Below are 24,885 nucleotides of genomic sequence, written 5' to 3' on the forward strand. Positions count from 1 at the left end.
CAGGTAATATATTTACTCTTCAGATAAAATTTGAATTTTGTGATCAACTATAAATCCTTTTTTACTTTTTAGCTCTGCATGTTTTTAGCTCCGCATGTTTTGACTTAATTTCATAAATAGTTTTTTCAGGAGTATCTATTTTTCAAAATGTTCACAAAATCCAGATTCTGTACACCAGTCTAAATGTAGCAACACTTATTTTGGCATTTTGTTTAGAAAAGACTGCCATCTACTGGGCTATATATAATCCTTTATTGGCATAAAAAACAAACAAATCTACAACTATATACATTTGGTCAGCCAGATAACAAATCAACTTCTCAATTGCGCAGCTCAATTAGCTGATATAGGAAAGTTGCCACAGTGTCTGTTATTTCCTCAGAAGAATCAGTTAGGAGGTAGTGTATTCTTGCCATGTCTGTAAGTCCTCCCCTTGTTCTCAGTATAGGATCCAAATATCTTTGACGGATCTTGGAGTAGAAAGGACGATAAAGAAGGGAATGGACAATGGTTTCAACACAACCCAGCCCACAAGGGCATCACCTTTCAGAATGAGCTATTTTATGAAATTTCCCAAAAAGGACGGCTGACAGGAGCACATTAAATCTAGCAAGGGAGAAAGGAGAGCCCAACTGATTAAATTTTCTTTTCCAAAGTGGTTATAGCAAGGGGCCGATTAGATTCAAAGAACATCATGTATAGCAGGCTTCAAGTTGTCATAGTTGTAATATATGCGTAGCCAATATTTGATGGCCATCAGCCAGGCCCTGGTTTCTAACAATGATTGGACCATTTCTAGACATAGGGCTGAATAAGCTACACAATTTGGAAGACAGAAATTTACCTTGGACAGACTCCAGGGCTTTGTTTAACACCCCAATCCAAAGGGGAATTCCATAAAATAATTGGGGAATCACCTTGGCATTGAAGGTCTTCAAGGCTGCTGGTATGTGGTTCCCTCTCGCATAGAAAAAGTGAGAAAAAGCCTACACCCTGGCTTCCTCATGAGGAAGCTGCTTGAACCATTCACTAATAAGGCTATACTATATCTCCAAAACTAGACGTGATAGGGCAAAATGGATGCCATTTTTGGAATTGGCACCCCAAATTCATATCAAACCACCATAAAGTTTGGGAAAACCTGAAAACTCCATTTGGAGTGCTTACCTTCAGTGCATACCCTGCCCATAGCCATGCATATAATGACAATTATTGTCTTCAGGGCATCACACTTGGCAGGGTCTTGTGCAAAAAGAGACCTGGTCCAAACCTGGTGGTAAGCTATCTTTCAGAGATGTCTGTTGGTTATGTGAATGTGTCCCAAAGCTTAGGGTCCAGTCCTATCCAATTTTCCACCACTGATGCAGCCATGGCAATGGAGTGTGCGCTGCATCCAGGCAGTTGCAGAGGTCTTCTCAAGGTAAGGGAACCTTTGTTCCCTTTGTTCTCAAGGGCTGCATTGTGGCTGCATCAGCACTGGAAAGTTGGATAAGATTGGGCCTTTTGTGTATTATAAAAGAGATTCAAACTTAAATTCCTTGTTCATGCTGTTTGTGTAGCACGATGTGATTGGTAGTTCAATCCTTTATATGCCCTTTTAAAAACAACTCAAAACTAATGTAACCACATGTACTTTAGAGAGCATGCACAAAAGCATTATGAAAAAAAAAATACCCAATGGGTAACATTAACCATAGTGTGCATTTTAAAAAAATTATTTAATATTTATATTACTCATGTTAATGTTATAAAACTTCTTATTGTTTCCATAGAGATGTTACTTAGATTTCAAATGGCATCTTAGATAATTTTTCAGAAATAAAGTAGCACTAGGATAATATGCCCTGAGAGAATTGGAAATTCTATTTTTTTTCATTATTATGTTGAAAACACCTTCCTTGATTTGTTTGATCAAGAAAGCTTTAACCATCAAGTTTCTTTATCATACTGAGAAGTATGAACTTTATCATACTTTATCATACTTAGAAGTATAGTTGTCTTGTCCAAAGCAGCCCCTTGGGTTTTGTACAACAAATGGTGAAGTCTACTCAAATTGTTTTTGTTTTACTCTTTCCTGTATGTTCTCTTTAGTACCTGTGATCTTAGTCTGTTTCGAGTTTCCTACACAGTTCTATGCCAGGACAGACTACTTGTTCCCCATCAAAATAGCACTGACCCTCAGACTGCAAATTTATCCATTAGATGAATGTTCTTTTTGATAGTGCAGTGTGTTCCTGAGATGGCCTCCCTTTTACTTAACCCAAACCTGATAGAATTTCTTGCATGTTAGATGAGCCTTCTGAATATACTTGATTGTGGCACAACCCCTAAGGCAGTGGTTCCCAAACTTTTTCAACTGGTGGCTTCCTTGACCTACAGGGGCATTGGCCATGGCTCCCCATTAGGGCTACAATCCTAGACTTTGTATTGGACGGCAAGTTTTTCACAAGAATTCCATGGCTCCTCTGGATGGTTTCCATGGCTCCCCAGGCAATGTCTCACAGGGAGCTACGAATCACTGTTTGGGAACCACTGCCTTTAGGATTGATAGAGAAGCTCAGACTCAGCTTTCTGAGAAAAAATGAGTTTCTAGAGCTAGTATCGGGTACTGAAAGAGAGGGGGAAAATGAATAAAGGAGAAGCCTATACATCTGTATGTGTCCTGATCTTGAGGGCATCCTATACAGTTCTGCTTGAAGTATAGCACCTTCGACAGCATTGTAATGGTTGCCTCCGAAAACATTTTTAGGATAGCACCCTGATTTTAATGGCTCACCTCTCTCTTCCGTAATAGTCAACACCTCAACTTTCACAGAGGCATCATATGACACGGTTGCTTTTGTTGTAAAAAGTGCTTTTAGAGGATCAGCGTTCTAATCAAAGTATCCTCTAGAAGAGTGTTTATCAAACACTTGTATAGAGTTTGAACCTCTATAAGTGTTTGCAGGAACAGGGGGATGGTGATGTGATTGGAACAATCGCATCACCAGCAGGGACCCAGGGGCTTGATTTCTACTCACCCCTGAGTAGAACTGCTGCATCCGAGGGATGTGGGAAGCCCCACAGAGCCCTTTGCAGAACTCCTCACACCTCAAAACGTTGAAGAAATGCGATCATGATCCACTTCTGGTTTTGCGATTGCAACCTGGAAGTGGGTCGCGATTGCATTTCTTCTTGAGGCGCAGGGAGCCCTGCAGAGGTCTCTGTGGGGCTCCCTGCACGCTTCCAATGCTGCAGCAGACAAGGGTGAGTAGAAATCAAGCCCCTGGTGTGGCGATCATTCCGATCTCATCACCATCATCCCTCCTGCCACTTAGGAGGACAAATGCAGAACTTTTCTAGCTGGGGCATCATGATGCTGCAGTTTGAGAGAAACTGCTATAAAACTTGTTTCTTGAGTTGTGTGTGCTTTGACATATCTCAAGTGACCAGATTAGCCTTAAAGCTATGTCGGTTGACAAACTAATAATGTTTCTCAATGACCAATAGATGTTTCTGTATGGAAGTCAATTGTTAGGAAACTACATCTGAATACAAAGGTATGTTTTTTCTGTTTTGGAGTGTCAAAAGCAACTTGAACAATACTGAAAATATTTTCTTTATAAGGTTGTAGTAATCTTATGTATATTTTGTTTTGCAGTCATTACATGAGACAGATACTGGAAGCACTACGCTATTGTCATGATAATAATATAATTCACAGGGATGTGAAGGTGAGTCATATATTAACAGCACAAAAATATCCTTTGTTACCATGCTGATGGTACAGTAACGCAGTCATTTTTTTCTGCCTCCTTCATTGTTGCAATTATCTTAACTGATAGTTGAGACAGAGTCAAAAACCTATCAACAATACCAGTGATTTAGGTAATCGCTGCTAACAAAATATTAAAAATTGTGTCTTGAATCCAGAGGTGTCCTTCCACCATCTGAAAGTAAATTACAAAGGGAGGAGAGGGACAGGACTGTACAGGTCCAGCCTATTTATACACGGATTTTTTATACATGGATTTGACTCAACACGAATGGCCCCTGCAAATGAGAAGGAATGTGCTGATCCCTGGAGAAGGGGAAAATGGGAGAAGGGGAAGGACTGTTTAAAAAACTGAACAGTCCTTTAACAATAGCCTCCTTAATGAGAGAGAGAGAGAGGGCAGCTGGCTGACAATCCATCAATCATTCTCTCTCCAGCAGACCCCTGCCTCCCCCTGAGCAGTGAAAGAAAGGTGATCATTTTGCATTGGTGCAGGGAGGGGCTGAGTGAAGCTTTCTAAGCTCTTGGAGGAGGACTGGTTGATGGATTGTCTTCTTAATGACTCTTATCTTAGAGTCAAAAGGTCAGCAAGGCTGTTTTTAAATCACCAGAGCAAAGAAACTTTGTTTTTTAAATTGATTTGCTATAGTGCGTTTTTGCCATCCATGTGAGTGCTTGGAACAGAACCCATGTGAGTAATTAGTCTCAACCTGTAGTTCAGCGACAGAGTTTATGCTTTACATCAGGGATCTCCAAACTTTTTGGCCAGAGGGCCACATCAAATATCTGGCGTGGTGTGGAGGGCAGGAAAAAAAAATTTAAATATAAAATTTAAACAAATAAATTAGAGATGGAACTTAGATGAGTGAATAAATGAATGAATGGGCTCATTCATTCAACTTCTCTGGCCCTCAGAACACCCTCCAGACACAATTCTGATCAGGTTCAGTTGAGTGGGTCAGAGGTCACAATTCTGGACACAGTTCTGGTCAGGTTCAGTTGAGTGGGTGAGAGGCTTTCAGGGGACAAGAGGTTGGCCATGGGCCGGAAAGAGGCTTGCTGCGGGCCACATCTGCCCCCCGGGCCAAGGTTTGGAGACCCTTGCTTTACATGCAGAAAATTCTAAATGTAATCCTTAGGATCAAGTAGGGATGAGAAAGCTCTGTCTAAAACCATGGAGAGCCATTGCCAATTAGTAGAGACAATACTGAGCTAGATGGTAATGTTTATGTATAAGGCAGTTTCATATGTGTATATGCTATATGCATGTAACTTCCTCGTTCACCCTGTGTATTGTACTGTAATGCAGTCCCTAGTACACTGCAGCTCTTCACTGGAAAGTCTTCCACTGGTGTCTGTGCAAGAGTTAATGAAGCAGCACTCGGTCTTTTTCTTCTTCTAGTCATGTTGTTTGAACATAAACCACTGACATTAAAAAATATCTAATCCACCTTATTTACTTTGTCTATCCTTATCTGATCTGTTCAGTCTATCCTAACCTAGCACACAGCTCTTATTTTGTCTTAAATGAGCCTTTAGAATACATTGCCATTTGTACTTTTATCCACGAGCGAAACATTTTATTTTCTTTGAAATAGAAGCAAGGGAAAAAAGCCATGGACAATGTGCATGTTTCATAGGCTATATGCTCCATTCCAGGACATACGTTGTTAACCTTATGCTGATAAATTCTAAAGGTACCTTTTCAGCGATGGCTAGGTGGGTGCATAGGAGTCCAGATGATAAAATTATCAATAAAGCTATTTTGTTAAAGCTGTTGTAATTTATGAGGTACGGCTATACGTATGGTTTCTTGCTGCTTCCTTGGTTTTTTTTTCTTGTTATATTCTGGGGTTAGGTTCTTGGAAAACCAGCAGATGCAGAATTGGCAGATACCAAATCATTGATCCTATAGGATCATTGTAGTTAGGGGGAGGGGTAGCAAATCTGGTCAGGAATGCCAGCAGCAGATAGCTTCACTATGGTCACAGATAGTCGCAGATGGCATGATCTAAGTTACAATTTTGTTCCTGCAGATAAGCAAATCCACACATACAGTTTGTGGTTACTAAGGATTTAATGTATATGCCTCCAGACAAAATTCCAGTTGTTTCCATATACCTCAACAAAATATTGCTTTTGTGAAACAATGGAACTTACAGGGTTCCATTGACTTGCATTGTAGCTGTCAGAGAATTTTACTCTGACTTACTTTGGAACAATCCAGTTGTACAAAAGAGGTTTTGTAGCACTGATGTATGTCTACCCAGGAGCAGGTCCCATTGGCCAATAGGGCTTCCTTCATGAAAGTATGTAGGATTGTAGCCTTGTTTACTACAAGAAAGAACAGACCTAAATAATGAAAGATAAGACAGATCCAGTAGTTCCTCCAACAAGTTGCCCATCTCTCCCCCTCAACTCCTTCTTCAAGAGAAGGTGAGTGTATCTCACTCACACCTGGGTCATCTTGGATAGGTGCATATCTTCCACATGTCCCTTGTTCCCTTCCATTGGGAATGTGATTTGGGCGGTACCATCTTGTTTCACTGAGATACATTCAATTTTCCAGAATCATTTCAGGTGTACAGTTCAAGGAATTTGACCTGAGGCACTTCAACAGTTAACATTAAAATAAAATATTTTTAAAAAATTAACATTTAAAAAACTAAAATCATGGCATGAGGTTCCTTCATGGCAAACATGGCATTACTTCATGGCAAACATAAGGGGAAGAACTGGAAGCCATGACAGAGTTTATCTTCTTGGGCTATAAGATCACTGCAGACGGAGATTGTAGCCATGAAATTAAAAGACGCCTACTTCTTGGAAGGGAAGCTATGGTAAGGCTAGACAACTTAATGAAAAGCCGACACATCACCTTGTCAACAAAGGTTCATGTAGTCAAAGCGGTTTTGACTACAGTTTTCCCAGTAGTAATGTATGGCTATGACAGCTGGACCATAAGGATGACTGAGCACTGAAGAATAGATGTTTTTGAATTATGGTGTTAGAGAAGACTTTTGAGAGTTCCCTTGACTGCTAGGAGATCAAATCAGTCAATCTTACAAGAAATCAACCCTGACTATTCATTGGAAGGACAGATACTGAAGCTGAAGTTTAAATACTTTGGTCATCTCATGAGAAGGGATAACTCCTTAGTAAAGATCCTGATGCTGGGAAAAATTGAAAGCAAAAGAAGAAGGGGGATAGCAAAGGATGAAATGGTTTGATATTGTCACCGAGGCAATTAACATGACTGGACAAACTCGAGAAGTTAGTGTAGACAGGGAGGCCTGGCGTGCTGTTGTCCATGGAGTCACGAAGAGTCAGTCATGACTTAATGACTGAACAACAACAACTTTAGCAGTTGGATAGCTCACTTTCACCCTCAACATTGTGTATTCTAACTCTCCTGAAAGACAATTTTAGTGGATGACCCCTGGTTCTGGTATTGTATGAGAGGGAAAAGAAGTTCTTCTGTCCATCCCAAGCATAATTTTATGCATCTCAGTAATTTGTCTCCTCAGGCACCTTCTTAGACTGAACAACCTTAAACATTGTAGCCCTTCCTGATAAGGAAGGTGTCCCAGCCCACTAATCATTTTGGTTGCTCTCTTCTGCACCTTTTCCAGTTCCACTATTTTTGAGATGAATCCAAGCACCCTTCCTGGTCCTTATCCTGCAGTGCAGGTTATGAGGACCTATGCCAGCTATTTAGCTAGCAGTGGTCCAAGTGGATCTTCCTACATTGCAAAACCTTTCTCCTGGGTAAGGGAACAATTGTTTACATACACAAAGACTTCCTGGACCACCCCCCCCTCGCTGCAGGATGCAGTGGTAGCCATTTTGCCACTAGTGCATCAGTCGTGGCGGGGGGGAACAATGGGACTGGGCTCTTACTTAAAGTACTGTATGTGCTTTACTTAAAGCTTTTTTCTAAGAAAAGGTTTACAAGGGGTTCTTAAAAAAACTGAGGAAATTAAAACCACTAAATAGTTACTACATCTTGCAGCTTATTGTTTATTACATTAAGAAAGAAAATAGTTAATGCAGTTTGAATGGCAAAAATATTCCTTTTAATTCCACTTATAAATCAAGTTCTTCTTTTCAGTAATGAATGTATGCTTCTGCATTTTAGTTATATAGTTGACAGATACTTTAAAAGCAATACTGCTTTTAAATACTGCTATAAAAATAGGGGGGAAGAATGTAGTAGCAACAAGAAAGAAAATAGCAACATTAGGGTAGTCTGCGTATTCAACTTTCCAGCTATAGCACTTAAATTCTTGATTATTCAGAGGGTGAGTGTTAGCTACAATTGCTGGAATGTATCCATATACTAATGCAGTGGTATTCTGCAAACATTAGCTAAACCTTTTCAGAAGAAATCCCCTACAAAAGTTGGTCATTATCTGAGTATTGTCCATTATTCATAGAAAGAAACAATAATAAAATACTTTTGCATAGATTAAAATCTCCATATGCATAGTTTCCAGCCAAAAATGGCATTGTAATATCAGTACATTTGTAAATTTATTTGGTAGATGTGGTGTGATTTTTTTTTAGTTTAGTTTTGAAACTAAACTTGCACATGGAAAGAGCCTTCCAGAGCTGCCAATAAGAAATAGAAAGCAGGTGATAGCTCATGCACTAATAGTAGAATGTCTCTGAGCATAAATAAAGTTCTTTCTCAGACTTTAAGCAATTGCAGCTTTCCCTTTCTGGGTATACTTACCATTACAAAAAGTGATTGCAGAGTGATATCTCCTACAGACTTAGGTCCTAGCACTTCTTTCCTTAGAAATTAAACACTGCCCTTTTTCTGTTGCCAGCAAACTACAATCTGAAAATAATTCTAAATAAGATTTTGTTCCCTTTTGCATAGCAATCTGTTAGTGTTTACCCTTCCTACCAGCAACTCTGATAAGGTAAAGCAGGTTATTTTTATATCCTACCACCTTGCGATAGATTATCAATAGCATCTATCCTGTTTTGGGAAGACCATCAGGCAAAGGCCCTACAGTGGTGAACTTTCCCCACTTAGGATATATAGACACACTGAAAGAAAGCTACCATCTATGCTGCCTGGGAACCAGCAGTGATAGGTGACAGTTATAGATGGCAGTGTGAAGGATGACCTGTGTCTTCTGCTGTCATCTACTCCTTGCAGATAAGGTTTCCCCCACCACCAGGAAAAAAAATGTTCCTTCTGGCTTTGGATTATTGCAGTAGGTGGGATGGGGTATGCACATACAGTTAGTGTAGCATAAATTGTGTTGATCTTGCTGAAATTAGTTACTAAACATATTGACCTGTACATGTGTATATATAGAGTGAGCATTAAATTATATGTGTTAAAGCTTTAAACCAGGGGTGTCCAAACCCTGGCCAGATCTGGCCCTCAGAAGATTCCTCAGCCTCTCAGGGCTAAAGATAACTCAAAAGACGCACTTACAGGTATATACTGCATTCAGCTACTACAGGTGTTGAATGTAATGAAATGTAATAGAAAGAAATTATTCTGTAATGGAAAGAGATTATTCCATTATACCCCATTGTCTATAACTAAGAGCACATACAAAGTAGCTGTTAAAACCACAGTTCTGTAACATTTTCCCAAATGCAGTCACATACCATGGTAGCATCAAGTCTAATATATTAAAAATAAAATATACATTGAAATGAATGGGGGACCCTCCCTAAAATTGGCTTGTAGCCCACTTATCGGGTCACAATCCACAGTTTGAGAAACACTGGTCTAGGCTATTTAATATATGCTATGAGAATCTGTTAAATAAATGGCTTATCTCATGGATTTCTTGCTAAAAGAAAAACTGGTGTGATAGCTGAAGTTTGTTGGATTATCATTAAAACAATGTCCTGGTTTCATTTCTGAAGTACTGTCACTCATGCTAGGATCCAAATGAAGTTTCTTACAAATCAGTTGACATATGGTCTTACGGATGCTCCTGGACATTAAGAAATACATAACTCCTCGGCGAGAGGGGGGTCGGGGGTTTCTTGTAGTGGGGGATTCAATTATTAGAAACATAGAGAGGGGGGTTTGCGACAGATGTGAGGACCGCATTGTGACTTGCCTGCCTGGTGCAAAGGTTGCGGACATCACTTCTCGTCTAGACAGGCTGGTAGACAGTGCTGGGGGAGAGGTAGCGGTTATGGTGCATGTCGGCACCAACAACGTGGGCAAGTGTAGCTGGGAGGTCCTGGAGGCCAAATTTAGGCTTTTAGGCAGGAAGCTGAAAGCCAGGACCTCAAAGGTAGCGTTCTCTGAAGTGCTACCTGTTCCACGCGCAGGGCCAGCTAGGCAGGCGGACATTAGATTTCCCAATGCATGGATGAGACGGTGGTGTAGGGAGGAGGGGCTTAGATTTGTTAGGCACTGGGGAACGTTTTGGGACAAGCGGGACCTGTACAAGAGGGACGGGCTCCACTTGAACCAGAATGGAACCAGACTGCTGGCGCAGAACATTAAGAAGGTGGCAGAGCAGCTTTTAAACTGATCCCTGGGGGAAGGCTGACAGGAGCCGAGGGGCATCCGGTTCGGGACTCCTCATCCCTATGGGATGAGGATGGGGAGGTTAGAGAACAGCAAGACAAAGGTAGAGTAGGAGAAGAAATTGGGAAAGGTAGCGTGATGGGATGTGATAGATGGTTTGGCACAATGAGAGGATGCCGGGACAAAGGAGCGAATAAGCAGCCCATCCTGGGGCATTCCGTGTACAAATGCTTTTATGCGAATGCCCAAAGTCTCTGAGCAAAGATGGAAGAACTGGAATGTCTGGTGACAAGGGAAAACATTGACATAGTGGGCATAATGGAAACCTGGTGGAATGTGGAGAATCAGTGGGATACCGCAATCCCAGGCTATAAACTCTACAGGAGGGACAGGCAGGGGCGTGTTGGAGGTGGGGTGGCGGTTTATGTTAAGGAAGGGATAGAATCCAGCAAAGTAGAGATTGAAGGTGGGTCCGACTCCACCGTAGAATCTGTGTGGGTTAAATTACCAGGCTTGTGCAGCAATGTAATACTGGGGGCGTGCTATCATCCTCCAGACCAGAAATCGGATGGGGACCTTGAAATGAGGAAACAGATCAGGGAGGTGACAAGGAGGGACAGGGTTGTAATCATGGGGGACTTCAATTATCCTCATATAGACGGGGTCAATTTGAGTTCTGGTCACGATAAGGAGACCGGATTTCTTGATGTGCTAAATGACTGTGGTTTAGAGCAGCTAGTCACGGAGCCCACCAGAGGACAGGTGACTCTGTATTTAATATTGTGCGGTACACAGGACCTGGTTAGAGATGTAAATATTACTGAGCCACTGGGGAACAGTGATCATGCTGTGATCCATTTCAACATGCACGTTGGGGAAAGAATACCAGGCAAATCTCTAACAAAAACCCTTGACTTCCGACAGGCGGACTTCCCTCAAATGAGGAGGCTGGTTGGAAGGAGGTTGAAAGGGAGGGTAAAAAGAGTCCAATCTCTCCAGAGTGCATGGAGGCTGCTTAAAACAACAGTAATAGAGGCCCAGCAGAGATGTATACCGCATAGAAAGAAGGGTTCCACTAAATCCAGGAGGGTGCCCGCATGGCTAACGAGCCAAGTTAGAGACGCTGTGAAGGGCAAGGAAGCTTCTTTCCGTAAATGGAAGTCTTGCCCTAATGAGGAGAATAAAAAGGAACATAAACTGTGGCAAAAGAAATGTAAGAAGCTGATATGGGAGGCCAAGCGATACTATAAGGAACGCATGGCCAGCAGCTTTAAGGGGAATAATAAAAACTTCTTCAAATATGTTAGAAGCAGGAAACCCGCCAGAGAAGCGGTTGGCCCTCTGGATGGTGAGGGAGGGAAAGGGGAGATAAAAGAGATGGCAGAGAAATTAAATGAGTTCTTTGCATCTGTCTTCACGGCAGAAGACCTTGGGCAGATACCGCTGCCCGAACGCCCCCTCCTGACCGAGGAGTTAAGTCAGATAGAGGTTAAAAGAGAAGATGTTTCAGACCTCATTGATAAATTAAAGATCAATAAGTCACCGGGCCCTGATGGCATCCACCCAAGAGTTATTAAGGAATTGAAGAATGAAGTTGCTGATCTCTTGACTAAGATATGCAACTTGTCCCTCAAAACGGCCACGGTGCCAGAAGATTGGAGGATAGCAAATGTCACGCCTATCTTTAAAAAGGGAAAGAGGGGGGACCTGGGAAACTATAGGCTGGTCAGCCTAACATCTATACCGGGTAAGATGGTGGAATGCCTCATCAAAGATGGGATCTCAAAACACATAGATCAGGGATGCTCAATAGGTGGATCGCGATCTACCGGTAGATCGCAAGGCAAAATGAGTAGATCGCGGAGCCCTGTCTCTCCAAACTGTTAATATGTCAGTTTTGTCTAGTGACTAGATGAAACTGACATATTTAGCTGACACTAAACTGACACTGAAATTGACTTTAGCTGCTCTTCAGGCATGCAGCAACAAAACTGACGAAACTGACTAGACTCCAGCAGGGGCTCCATACATTAAAGGGGGTGTCTGTCAGATGCTTCCTTCCCCCCTGGTAGATCTCCGGGCCTTGCTGGGTTTCAAAGTAGCTCTCGAGCCAAAAAAGTGTGAGCACCCCTGACATAGATGAACAGGCCTTGCTGAGGGAGAATCAGCATGGCTTCTGTAAGGGTAAGTCTTGCCTCACGAACCTTATAGAATTCTTTGAAAAGGTCAACAGGCATGTGGATGCGGGAGAACCCGTGGACATTATATATCTGGACTTTCAGAAGGCGTTTGACACGGTCCCTCACCAAAGGCTACTGAAAAAACTCCACAGTCAGGGAATTAGAGGACAGGTCCTCTCATGGATTGAGAACTGGTTGGAGGCCAGGAAGCAGAGAGTGGGTGTCAATGGGCAATTTTCACAGTGGAGAGAGGTGAAAAGCGGTGTACCCCATAATGTACCCCATAAATGACCTGGAGACAGGGGTGAGCAGTGAGGTTGCAAAGTTTGCAGACGACACCAAACTTTTCCGAGTGGTGAAGACCAGAAGTGATTGTGAGGTGCTCCAGAAGGATCTCTCCAGACTGGCAGAATGGGCAGCAAAATGGCAGATGCGCTTCAATGTCAGTAAGTGTAAAGTCATGCACATTGGGGCAAAAAATCAAAACTTCACATTGTCGTACACTTGACCTCACTCCCAGAGTGGGCAACAAAATGGCAGGTGCGCTTCAATGTCAGTAAGTTTAAGGTCATGCACATTGGGGCAAAAAATCAAAACTTTAGATATAGGTTGATGGGTTCTGAGCTGTCTGTGACACATCAGGAGAGATATCTTGGGGTGGTGGTGGACAGGTCTATGAAAGTGTCGACCCAATGTGCGGTGGCAGTTAAGAGGGCCAATTCTATGCTTGGGATCATTAGGAAAGGTATTGAGAACAAAACGGCTAATATTATAATGCCGTTGTACAAATCGATGGTAAGACCACACCTGGAGTATTGTGTCCAGTTCTGGTCGCCGTATCTCAAAAAAACATAGTGGAAATGGAAAAGGTGCAAAAGAGAGCGACTAAGATGATTACGGGGCTGGGGCACCTTCCTTACGAGGAAAGGCTACAGCGTTTGGGCCTCTTCAGCCTAGAAAAGAGACATCTGAGGGGGGACATGATTGAGACATAAAAAATTATGCAGGGGATGGACAGAGTGGATAGGGAGATGCTCTTTACACTCTCACATAACACCAGAACCAGGGGACATCCACTAAAATTGAGTGTTGGGAGAGTTAGAACAGACAAGAGAAAATATTTCTTTACTCAGTTTGTGGTTGGTCTGTGGAACGCCTTGCCACAGGATGTGACGGCATCTGGTCTGGACGCCTTTAAAAGGGGAGTGGACGAGTTTCTGGAGGAAAAATCCATTACGGGGTACAAGCCATGATGTGTATGCGCAACCTCCTGATTTTTGAAATGGGTTATGTCAGAAGGCCAGATGCAAAGGAGGGCACCAGGATGAGGTCTCTTGTTATCTGGTGTGCTCCCTGGGGCATTTGGTGGGCCGCTGTGAGATACAGGAAAATGGACTAGATGGGCCTATGGCCTGATCCAGTGGGGCTGTTCTTATGTTCTTAACTGAGTCTAGGCAGCTATTAAAGGGTGACAAGACAAGCATAATCTCATTACATTTGTGAATGAACTGCTTCCAGTAACAGGAGGTATCTTGCAGCTGTGAAGTAATGTGAATAAATCTGAAAACATGATAAGGAACAAGACATAATGTAAAAATAACAAGTACAATAAAGTAGTTCTTGGCCATAGTAGCATACTTTCCATTATTTGGCAAACTTGTTCTCTTCTTAGAAATTTTCAGAAGATTGTTTGCAATTTTAATGTATGACAGAATCAGTAAAATGAAAGTGATCCAAAATATTAAAACAAGAATATAATTGAAACCTGCTTCTATTTTTGCATTTTGTTTTTCCTGTAGTGGAAACACATTACGGAGTTCTTATCTTCCTTTCTGATAGACTGAACAACCATCACAATAAGTCCTATTGTTGCGGCAGTCCACAGTGTACAACATACACTGCTCTGTTTTGTTGTCAACACTTTAGGGCGCTGTATAGATCTGTTAACTTTGACATAACAGTCCAAACTAATCTGTCCTAGCAGTACTATTTAAGAGAGGGGGCAGTTTGGTTAAGTTCCCCCCCCCCCCCATCTTTACCAATTGGCATGATTTTAGCTTTTTTTTGCACCTAGTCTAGCATGAGCTCACCATCCACTGATACATTATTCCAGTCTTCTTCCCTATTGAGAATTAATAACACATCTGGCCTTTTATTTGAGACCTCTGTCCTTAAAAGAAATATGTATTAAATAGGGAAAATACCATCTACATAGCTATAACTAGTTACTGCATTTTTGTATTGGATTGTATAATTCTAGCTAGTAATCACGGACATTCTTCCTTTTTATAAATCTAATTTATATGTTGGAAATTTGTTTTGATTTAAGCACGTGCCAAAATGTGAAATCAAACTGACTACAAACAGAATATGATCCAATTTTTGAACAACACAGTGTAAATCTTTGAAGGGTTTAGAATTATACAATGTTTTAGTATAAATGTAGTTTATACTTGTTTTTAAACTAGAGAAGTGTAATGATTTGCACTTTCCTGTGAGTAAGCCCCATTGTACTTAGTGGGATTTAGATTAGATTAAACAAGAATAAAATTGACTTGGAAATTTAGAAATTTCCAATTGGGAAATACTCAATTAATATATTGGGTAATATATTGAACTTATCTAAGTATCTCATTACTTTTTCTTATTAGATTTGTATAGACAAGTAGTTCCCAAACCTTTTAGCACTGGGACTCACTTTTTAAAACCACGCTCTGTTGGGTTTACCTAGGGGTCTACCTAGGTTTACCAGACTTTAAAAAAAAAAGATCAAGAAAGAAATATTTTGTTTATAATAATTATATTTTATATACAAATTTATATTTTGTAATAATAATAATAATAATACAGGTATTTATATACCGCCTTTCTTGGTCTTTATTCAAGACTTTACTCAAGGCGGTTTACATAGGCAGGCTATTTAAATCCCCGTAGGGATTTTTACAATTGAAAGAAGGTTCTACATTACAAGAACCACAACATTCAGATGTTTCTTTCTGATCTGGTTTCACATTCTGGCCTCCATCCTCCCACGCTCAGAGCAGATGGAATAACTCGGCTCAGCTTGTCAGCTGCTTCAAGGTCGTACGGTTCCGGTGGCCTCGAACTGGCGACCTTGTGGATGTCATCTTCAGGCAAATGGAGGCTCTACCCTCTAGACCAGACCTCCTGCCCTTATTATTATAAATATTTTTATTTAAATATTATAAATAATAATAAACAGAAAAAAGACCCTGAAACATTTATCTCCCTATATGTACACATGCTTGCAAACTGCAGGAGCTGAGCTCTTTGCAGGGTAATTAGCAGCTACAGTATCTGAATTTTGAATAGCCTCAGGGTTTGAGGCAATTAGTTATCTGATCCTTCCATCACCCTTGGGTGACCCGCCAAAAATCAGGTTGCAACCTACCAATGGGTCCTGACCCACAGTTTGGCAACCACTGACATTACATAATTTACACAATATTGGGCAAGGGAAAGTGATCAAAATTGGCCTAGTGTCAGGTGAACTACAGCTTTTATAAAGTTCCTTTTAATATTATTCTTTTAATATTATGATATTAATATTAAAATATTTTTATTATTTTATTATATTATTTATTATTATTCTTTTAATATTATCCTTTAATATTATGGGGGAGGGGCAGGAGAGGGGTTTGTGTGTATCAGGAAGTTGAACAGGGAGCAGTGGTGAGGCAGACGGGATGCAGGGGGGAGGGGCAGGAGAGGGGTTTGTGTGTATCAGGAAGTTGAACAGGGAGCAGTGGTGAGGCAGACGGGATGCAGGGGGGAGGGGCAGGAGAGGGGTTTGTGTGTATCAGGAAGTTGAACAGGGAGCAGTGGTGAGGCAGACGGGATGCAGGGGGAGGGGCAGGAGAGGGGTTTGTGTCTATCAGGAAGTTGAACAGGGAGCAGTGGTGAGGCAGACGGGATGCAGGGGGAGGGGCAGGAGAGGGGTTTGTGTGTATCAGGAAGTTGAACAGGGAGCAGTGGTGAGGCAGACGGGATGCAGGGGGAGGGGCAGGAGAGGGGTTTGTGTGTATCAGGAAGTTGAACAGGGAGCAGTGGTGAGGCAGACGGGATGCAGGGGGGAGGGGCAGGAGAGGGGTTTGTGTGTATCAGGAAGTTGAACAGGGAGCAGTGGTGAGGCAGACGGGATGCAGGGGGAGGGGCAGGAGAGGGGTTTGTGTGTATCAGGAAGTTGAACAGGGAGCAGTGGTGAGGCAGACGGGATGCAGGGGGGAGGGGCAGGAGAGGGGTTTGTGTGTATCAGGAAGTTGAACAGGGAGCAGTGGTGAGGCAGATGGGATGCAGGGGGAGGGGCAGGAGAGGGGTTTGTGTGTATCAGGAAGTTGAACAGGGAGCAGTGGTGAGGCAGACGGGATGCAGGGGGAGGGGCAGGAGAGGGGTTTGTGTGTATCAGGAAGTTGAACAGGGAGCAGTGGTGAGGCAGACGGGATGCAGGGGGAGGGGCAGGAGAGGGGTTTGTGTGTATCAGGAAGTTGAACAGGGAGCAGTGGTGAGGCAGACGGGATGCAGGGGGAGGGGCAGGAGAGGGGTTTGTGTGTATCAGGAAGTTGAACAGGGAGCAGTGGTGAGGCAGACGGGATGCAGGGGGAGGGGCAGGAGAGGGGTTTGTGTGTATCAGGAAGTTGAACAGGGAGCAGTGGTGAGGCAGACGGGATGCAGGGGGGAGGGGCAGGAGAGGGGTTTGTGTGTATCAGGAAGTTGAACAGGGAGCAGTGGTGAGGCAGACGGGATGCAGGGGGGAGGGGCAGGAGAGGGGTTTGTGTGTATCAGGAAGTTGAACAGGGAGCAGTGGTGAGGCAGACGGGATGCAGGGGGAGGGGCAGGAGAGGGGTTTGTGTGTATCAGGAAGTTGAACAGGGAGCAGTGGTGAGGCAGACGGGATGCAGGGGGGAGGGGCAGGAGAGGGGTTTGTGTGTATCAGGAAGTTGAACAGGGAGCAGTGGTGAGGCAGACGGGATGCAGGGGGAGGGGCAGGTGAGGGGTTTGTGTGTATCAGGAAGTTGAACAGGGAGCAGTGGTGAGGCAGACGGGATGCAGGGGGAGGGGCAGGAGAGGGGTTTGTGTGTATCAGGAAGTTGAACAGGGAGCAGTGGTGAGGCAGACGGGATGCAGGGGGAGGGGCAGGAGAGGGGTTTGTGTGTATCAGGAAGTTGAACAGGGAGCAGTGGTGAGGCAGACGGGATGCAGGGGGAGGGGCAGGTGAGGGGTTTGTGTGTATCAGGAAGTTGAACAGGGAGCAGTGGTGAGGCAGACGGGATGCAGGGGGAGGGGCAGGAGAGGGGTTTGTGTGTATCAGGAAGTTGAACAGGGAGCAGTGGTGAGGCAGACGGGATGCAGGGGGAGGGGCACGAGAGGGGTTTCCATCTAAGAGAAGGAAAACTCTGATTCCAAACCTCCACTGCCTTGTGGCTACATCCAGTTGTGGAAAAGGCTTCAGGAGTCAACCTCGAGGCAAAATCAGGAGCCGGAGTCCCTCAGGCGGTTCATGGCTGCACACAGTCATGTTCTGGCAACTCCTGCGACGCCGCTGGAACCAACCGTATTGGTTTCTGCCTTTCCATTGGATCATTCCAGCGACGTGGAGAGGGGGGATTTGCTGCATGGGTAACAGCCTATCCTCCATACCTTCTTTACCCAGGCTTCGCGTATACCATAGTCTTTCGAGACTGAAGGTTGCCAACTAACTTAATATTATTCAGGTGGAACAATCTGAAAGTCCCTGCCTTTTAAAAGGGAAAACAAAGATGCAAGATAAGTTGCTTATGATGAAAAAAAAACTGCTTGCCAGTTAGTATTAGTACTGTCAGTTGCAATTAACTGATATTTTAAAATTGGCTTATTCTTCTACTAAAATACATGGACATTAACTGAACAAAAATTTGTTTTGCTTTGAATTAATAAAATAAAAGTGCAATAATAAAAGGGAAATACTCACTTTCAAGTTAGTGCAGAAGTATCTTCTACTGAATCTTTTCTTCAGTGCTTGTTTGAAGCAAAGAGGGGAAGTGTGTGTCTTCTTAGAATGTTGTGCCTGCTGTAAATATGGTAAGAATCAGCTGCATCAGCTAACCAGTTTTTCATGTTTTCCTGTGTACAGCTGAAAGAGGTTTGAGTAACTGAATGAGATGACATGTGGTTCCAACAAATAAAATTGACACTTCTTGGCTTTACAAAATCCAGTCCACAGGCAAAAGGAACTCTGGCATCTTAGGTTCTAAAGTGAGACTGCATTATTATGGAATGGTATTACTTGATTGGGTATGTTACTATGCATTGAGAAAGTTGGAATATAGACACACAAGTTGAGGTGTAATGGAGAATAAATTATGTGAACACTCAAGATAGTGAGAATGCAAAAACACATCATTTTAGTTGCATCTGATAAAGTGACCTCTAGCCCAGTGGTTCCCAAAGTCCTCCTTAGGAGAAGGAAACCACGTAATTATTTACTGGGGTGGGGGTGGGGAGTAATGTGATCTCAAGGATTTTGTTGCGGCCAGGGATGTGAGGGGTTTTTTTAACTTACCTCCAGCCAAGTGCTGGAGGCCTTAGACTTACAGAGGTCCTGGGGAACCTTCCACAGGGTTTCCCAAGCCTTTGTGTGGGGGAAAAAGGGGGCACTTCAGGTTTCTCAAAGAAAACCAGAAATGGCCTTTTTTTCCTTTTTTTCCACACTTACAGAAGCTTGGGAAGCTCTGTGGAGGGTTCCCCAGATCCCCTGGACATCCCAGGCTTCCCAGCGCTGGCTGGAGGTAAGTGTAAAAAACAACCCTCCCATTTCTGGCAGCAGTGTATTCCTGGGGATTGTGTTGCTGCCTTCCCATCCCACCCCTTGAAGGAGCAGCAATAAGTGCTTCCCTGGCTAATGGGTCACGACCCACTAGTTTGGGAATGACTGCTCTAGCCTATAAATGGTTATACTACCATAAATCTGTTAATTCTTTTAAGGTGCAATAAGATTCTGTTTTTGTTGCATCAGACAAGCCCAGCTATTCCTCTTGAAACTATAGAAAGGATATGAAGATTGCTTGCACAGTACTTTTGTTAGATGGTTTGCATACAGAGCCCTTTCTATACATCAGTGGTTCTCACACATTTGGCACTGGGACCCACCGGGACAGAATGAGAATCTGTCGGGATCCACCAGAAGTGATGTCATGACCGGAAGTGACATCATCAAGCAGGAAAAATTTTAACTATCCTAGGCTGCAATCCTATCCACACTTACCCAGGAGTAAGTTTCCTTTACTATCATTGTTAAAAGAGTATACATAGTAGTTTGTTAAAAGTACAGGTCTATAACATTTCCCCCAATGCAGTCACATATCATGGTAGCATCAAGTCTAATATATTAAAAATAAAATATTGAAATGAATGGGGACCCACCTGAAATTGGCTCGCGACCCACCTAGTGGGTCCCGACCCACAGTTTGAGAAACACTGCTATACATCATATAGAAAGATTGATCTTGCCTTTTGTAATATTCTGCCATGATAGATCCAGAACACAGACTGTTAAACTGATAGATCAATTAGTGTGAACTGAATTCCTACTTTTATTACCATTACAGTTATGTGTGGTGTTTTCTACATGCTGAAAGGCCTATAAATTTGTTTGTGGAAGACCAGTACCAGAAAATACATTGCCAATAGTGCATTGTAACTGTTGTACAGGCATAATCATTTAGCATCTTCGCTACTGCCATAACTGCAGAAAAAGGCATAACAGTATTTTCTTTATACAGTATTGTGGTTTTTAATTAAATGTGAGGGATGTTTTGTCTTTTCAGCCACACTGTGTGCTACTTGCCTCAAAGGAAAATTCCGCACCTGTAAAACTTGGAGGTTTTGGTGTTGCTATTCAATTAGGGGAATCTGGACTTGTTGCTGGAGGTAAGAAAAGACTGTGCTTTCTACTCTGTTGCTCAAATGCAATGGTTTTTCTTTACATAAAAAGTTTAAAAAAGTTTAAGGATTCATTCAGGATCAGCTCAGAAAAACAGCACGTCTATAGGAAAGCAAGAAAAATCTGTGTAGCTTGAACATTCTGCATAAGTCCACTAAAATGTAGTTAAAATAAGATAAATGCCATCATAAATCACTAGAACGTAAGTAGGCAACCAGTCACTCTGTAGTTTCAACAATATGGAAAAATATGCAGAAACAGTAATGGGACTTGTTAAAATGTGTACGGTAGATCTGTTAATTTCATCGATAATTTTTTCCAGGATGGTTTACAATATTTACAGCCCAGTCCTAACCCATGCTGGAACGGGCAGGCCAGCTGGCTTGCCCCATATCCAGCGCAGAGTTGGGACTGCCTGGGGCTCAACCCAGGGCAAGGGCACTGAATCCCCACCCCAGAATGCCTCAGTTCCACCCCCCCACCCTCTCCAGACCCCCATGCCAGCTGAACATGGCAGGCATGCACTCACCTTTCCTCTGGCACAGTGGCACCAAAGGTGGCCTCCCAACTCTCATGGTGATGTGAAAGTGCTGTAAGGCATTTTCACGACATCCTTGTGCTGGCACAAGTACCCAAGGGTCGGTTAGGATTGGGCCCTTAAATCATTTTTATATACTGCATGTGTTCCTAATGAGAAACACATAAAACTTCAATCTAGTCTCTCTGTCTTACCCTCAAGCTCTGACAATGTACTTCCTTTCCTTCCATCTATATTCACCCCAATTCATTTTCTAGACTTGGGTGTCTACGACTGTGCTTACTCCATATATGTAACTGCAGTTGGGAGCTTTTACTTGCAACAGACGTTGCAACAGACGTTGTTGCAGTCACCATCAAGTGCTTGTATATTCTCCAACCTGAGGCAGCTCTCAGGCCTAGTGCAGACTGAAGGAGAGGATAAATGTGCCCTAATTTTCATTTCATCAGCTTTTGTCAGCTGACATGTAGAGGGAAATAACCATTGCCACCTTCCTGTTCCGCTTGCAAAGCTAGTTCCTTAAAATGGGGGGGGGGAATGGAGGAGAGAGAAGCAATGATTTTGATAGTCTGTTCCCTTCAGGACAAGATCCCAACCCAGGACCTAGCCTGTGAAAGGTCAGGAGAGATGAAAGCATTACCTCCTCCCACCACAAAGTAGTTCTGAGTGGGGTTTGGTAGGTACAGTTCATCACTAGGGTTTCCTGTAACCCTGTCCTAATTTAGAAACATATGTTGCCTCCTCTCTCAACTCCCAAAAAGCCAGTTGGGTTAAGAAGAGTCCATCTTCTTCGAAGCATTGCTTTGCTCACTGGGTAAGACGCACTTTTTAAGTGGGTGCTTCTCTTTTATTTCGCAGGGAGAGAGTAACTGGCACTCCTCATCCCAGCAGTTGCCTTTTCTGGTGACTGTCTGCTGGTGTTCTTTTGCATCTTTTTAGATTGTGAGCCCTTTGGGGACAGGGAGCCATTAGTTATTTGATTTTTCTCTGTAAACCACTTTGTGAACTTTTTTTGAAAAGTGGTATATAAATACTGATAATAATAGTAATTTTTCCTTCTTCCTGGGCACCAGTTTTGTAAACCTAGTTTCCTAGTTGTGCTAGACCAGTGATTTTCAATCTTTTTCATTTCATGGTACACCGAGAAGACAATAAAATTGTCAAGGCACACTATCAGTTTTTTGACAATTGATAAGGCACAGTGCACTGCTGGGCCAGGGGCTCACATCCCCCAATGGCCCTACTAATATATGGCCCTCCTGCAAACTCCCACGGCACACCTGCAGACCATTCATAGCACACTAGTGTGCCATTGCACAGTGGTTGAAAATAGCTGTGCTAGACTGTGATGCTACTTTGTGACAAGGACTAATTCATGAACTGACTTTTATCTTCCATAGCTATAAAGAGTAGCTTGTATTTGGTTAGTGAGGAGACACAAGTGAAATGCAGAGCTGAAGTCCTTTCCACAGTCTCATTCATGTATTTCTTCACCTTCCCGTCCTTTACTAAAGCCAATTCCTCAGATGAAACAATAGGTAGATTTGCTTTTGCGGATCTGGCCCTGGCCTTGTTTCACTAAACCAAATGTGGACTCCATGCCCTGAAGAGAAAGGAATGGATACTTCTCCCTCAACTTACAAGCAAGTAGTCTTTCCCTGCCTGTACCGGGCATCTGCCTCCTTCATTCTCCAGAACCCAGTTCTTGGTTGTGTTTTTTAAGGAAAGCATATTTTTCCCTTCCATCATAAGAAGAGCCCATCTAGTCTAGCTTCCTGCAACTCACAGCAGCCCATCAGATGCCTCAGGGAGCACACAAGATAGCAAGAGACCTGCATCCTGGTGCCACAGCCTTGCACCTGGCATTCTGAGGTAGTCTACTTCTTAAACCAGGATGTTGCACATAGCCATCATGGCTTGTAACCTGTGTTGAACTTTTACTCCAGAAATCTGTCCAATCCCCCTTTAAAGTCATCAAGGCCAGACGCCATCACCACATTCTGTGGTAAAGAGTTCCACAGACTAACTACTGTCTGGGTAAAGAAATATTTTGTCTGTCGGAACTCTCCCAACAGTTTTAGTTTACGTTCCCTCGTTCTGGTGTTGTGTGAGAAGGAAAAGAATATCCTTCAATCCACTCTATCTCCCCTGCATAATTTTGTATTTTTTATTAATTTTATTAACAACAAATAAAAAGAAAAATTTAAAAGTAAAGGTAAAGCAAGTTGTGTGGCAAGTGCAAAGATCTTGATCTACATTTCTTTATTCTACTACAAAATCATACAACATATTAACTATCAGATCTTAAACAGTTATTACATATTGAAAAGTACATTTTTAACACAAAAGAAAAATGAGAAAATAAAAATCAAATCCCTTATCTACTCATCGAATCCATAGGCTATTTGGCCCATTTTCCCCTCAATGAGAAGGAAGTCAATGAATGGTTTCCAATTGTCCGTAAAAGTTTATACTGACTTGTCCTTAAGAAAAATGGTAAGTTTATCAATTTCTGCCAAATCCAATTCCTTTAGTCTCCATTCTTCCAATGCAGGTAGCTCTGGAACTTTCCAGTATTTGGCGTACAATATTCTTGCAGCAGTTGTTATATATAGAAACATAGTTTCATAGTCTTTCTGAATTGAATCATCCAATATTCCCAACAAAAAAACTTCTGGTTTCGTTTGTAAATTTATCTTAAATACCATCTGCATTTGCTGGTGTATCAAAGTCCAATATTTTTTTTGCTTTAGTACAGATCCACCACATATGTCTTTTACCCTTCCAACATCTATTTGGTACTTTTGCCCATTGACCTGGGGTCAGATACTATCTCAACATCATTTTATAAAAGTTCTCTTTCAGATTTACATTAAATGTAAATTTTAATCTTTTAATCCACAAGCTCTCCCATTGTTCCATTGATATCTCATGACCAAAATTTCTTACCCAATGTATCATATGCACCTTAATCTGTTCCTCTTCTGTCTCATATTTTAACAATGACTTATACATAACTTATACACCATGCATAATTTTGTAGGTCTCAATCATGTCCCCCCTCAGGTGTCTTTTTCTAAACTCTGAAGAGCCCCAAATGCTGTAGCCTTTCCTCATAAGAGAGGTGCCCCAGCCCAGTAAACATTTTGGTTTCTCTGTTCTGTACCTTTTAATTTCCACTATAAACCTGGAGTTGTCTTTAGGAGGCATAAGAAGAGCATTGCTTTTCTGCTAGGTTCCTGATGGTGGTGGCTGGGTCATCCAATGTCAGGGATAGTGGATGGGGGTCCATTAGCCACATGTAAGTAGATAAAGTACATGTAAGAAAATAAAGTCACTCAGAAAATCTGTTAGGGTGGGAGCTCATGGCTTCGTTCCTAGTGATACCAGTGTTTGAGAAGAGAAGCAGGTTTTGCACCTTCCAAACTCCCATATTACTTCTAATTTACTTTGGGTAACAATTGAATCCATTGTGAACTAATCCAACCCTTATCTGCCTTCTCCAGCTTTTGTTCTGTTTTTTGATCATATTAAAATGTACACAATGTTGAAAACTGGCATATAGAAAAACACTATTAAAATACAGTACATCAGTATCACAGACATGTCATATCTGCATTTTGACTTGAAGGTGCTTAGTTACCAAAATTTAGACAACTAACATACTAAGGGATCTATCCAAAGAAAGTGAGTCCAGTCTGAGCACCACTGAAATCAGTGAGAAAAGTTAGTCATTATTAACTTATACATTAATGAAGTTTTTAATCAGTTTTTGTAAGTAAATACATATTAACTTAAATATGCAGAGTTTTTATGCAACCCTCACATTTTAATAACATTGGTAAATGTGTTAGTGCAAAACAATTGATTGAAAGTAATGTGTCATCTTGCATTGCAACCATTAAGTTATCGGGTCCACTCTTGAAAACTGAAGTTTCATTTTTGTGTTTTCCTTCA

At 42.3% G+C, this 24,885-nt stretch overlaps 1 protein-coding gene across 2 annotated transcripts in view; it reads left to right on the forward strand.

The window, feature by feature from the left end:
* Positions 1–24,885, forward strand: part of CASK (calcium/calmodulin dependent serine protein kinase) — a 252,904-nt gene that overhangs the window by 114,632 nt on the left and 113,387 nt on the right. For both annotated transcript variants that reach the window (XM_066619767.1, XM_066619768.1), the window contains exons 5-6: positions 3,641–3,713; positions 20,275–20,377. In XM_066619767.1, the coding sequence (XP_066475864.1) occupies positions 3,641–3,713; positions 20,275–20,377 (176 nt within the window). The remainder of the gene's footprint in view (positions 1–3,640; positions 3,714–20,274; positions 20,378–24,885) is intronic.

This window comes from Tiliqua scincoides, chromosome 3 (genome assembly GCF_035046505.1).
Source record: "Tiliqua scincoides isolate rTilSci1 chromosome 3, rTilSci1.hap2, whole genome shotgun sequence".
Taxonomy (NCBI): domain Eukaryota; kingdom Metazoa; phylum Chordata; class Lepidosauria; order Squamata; family Scincidae; genus Tiliqua; species Tiliqua scincoides.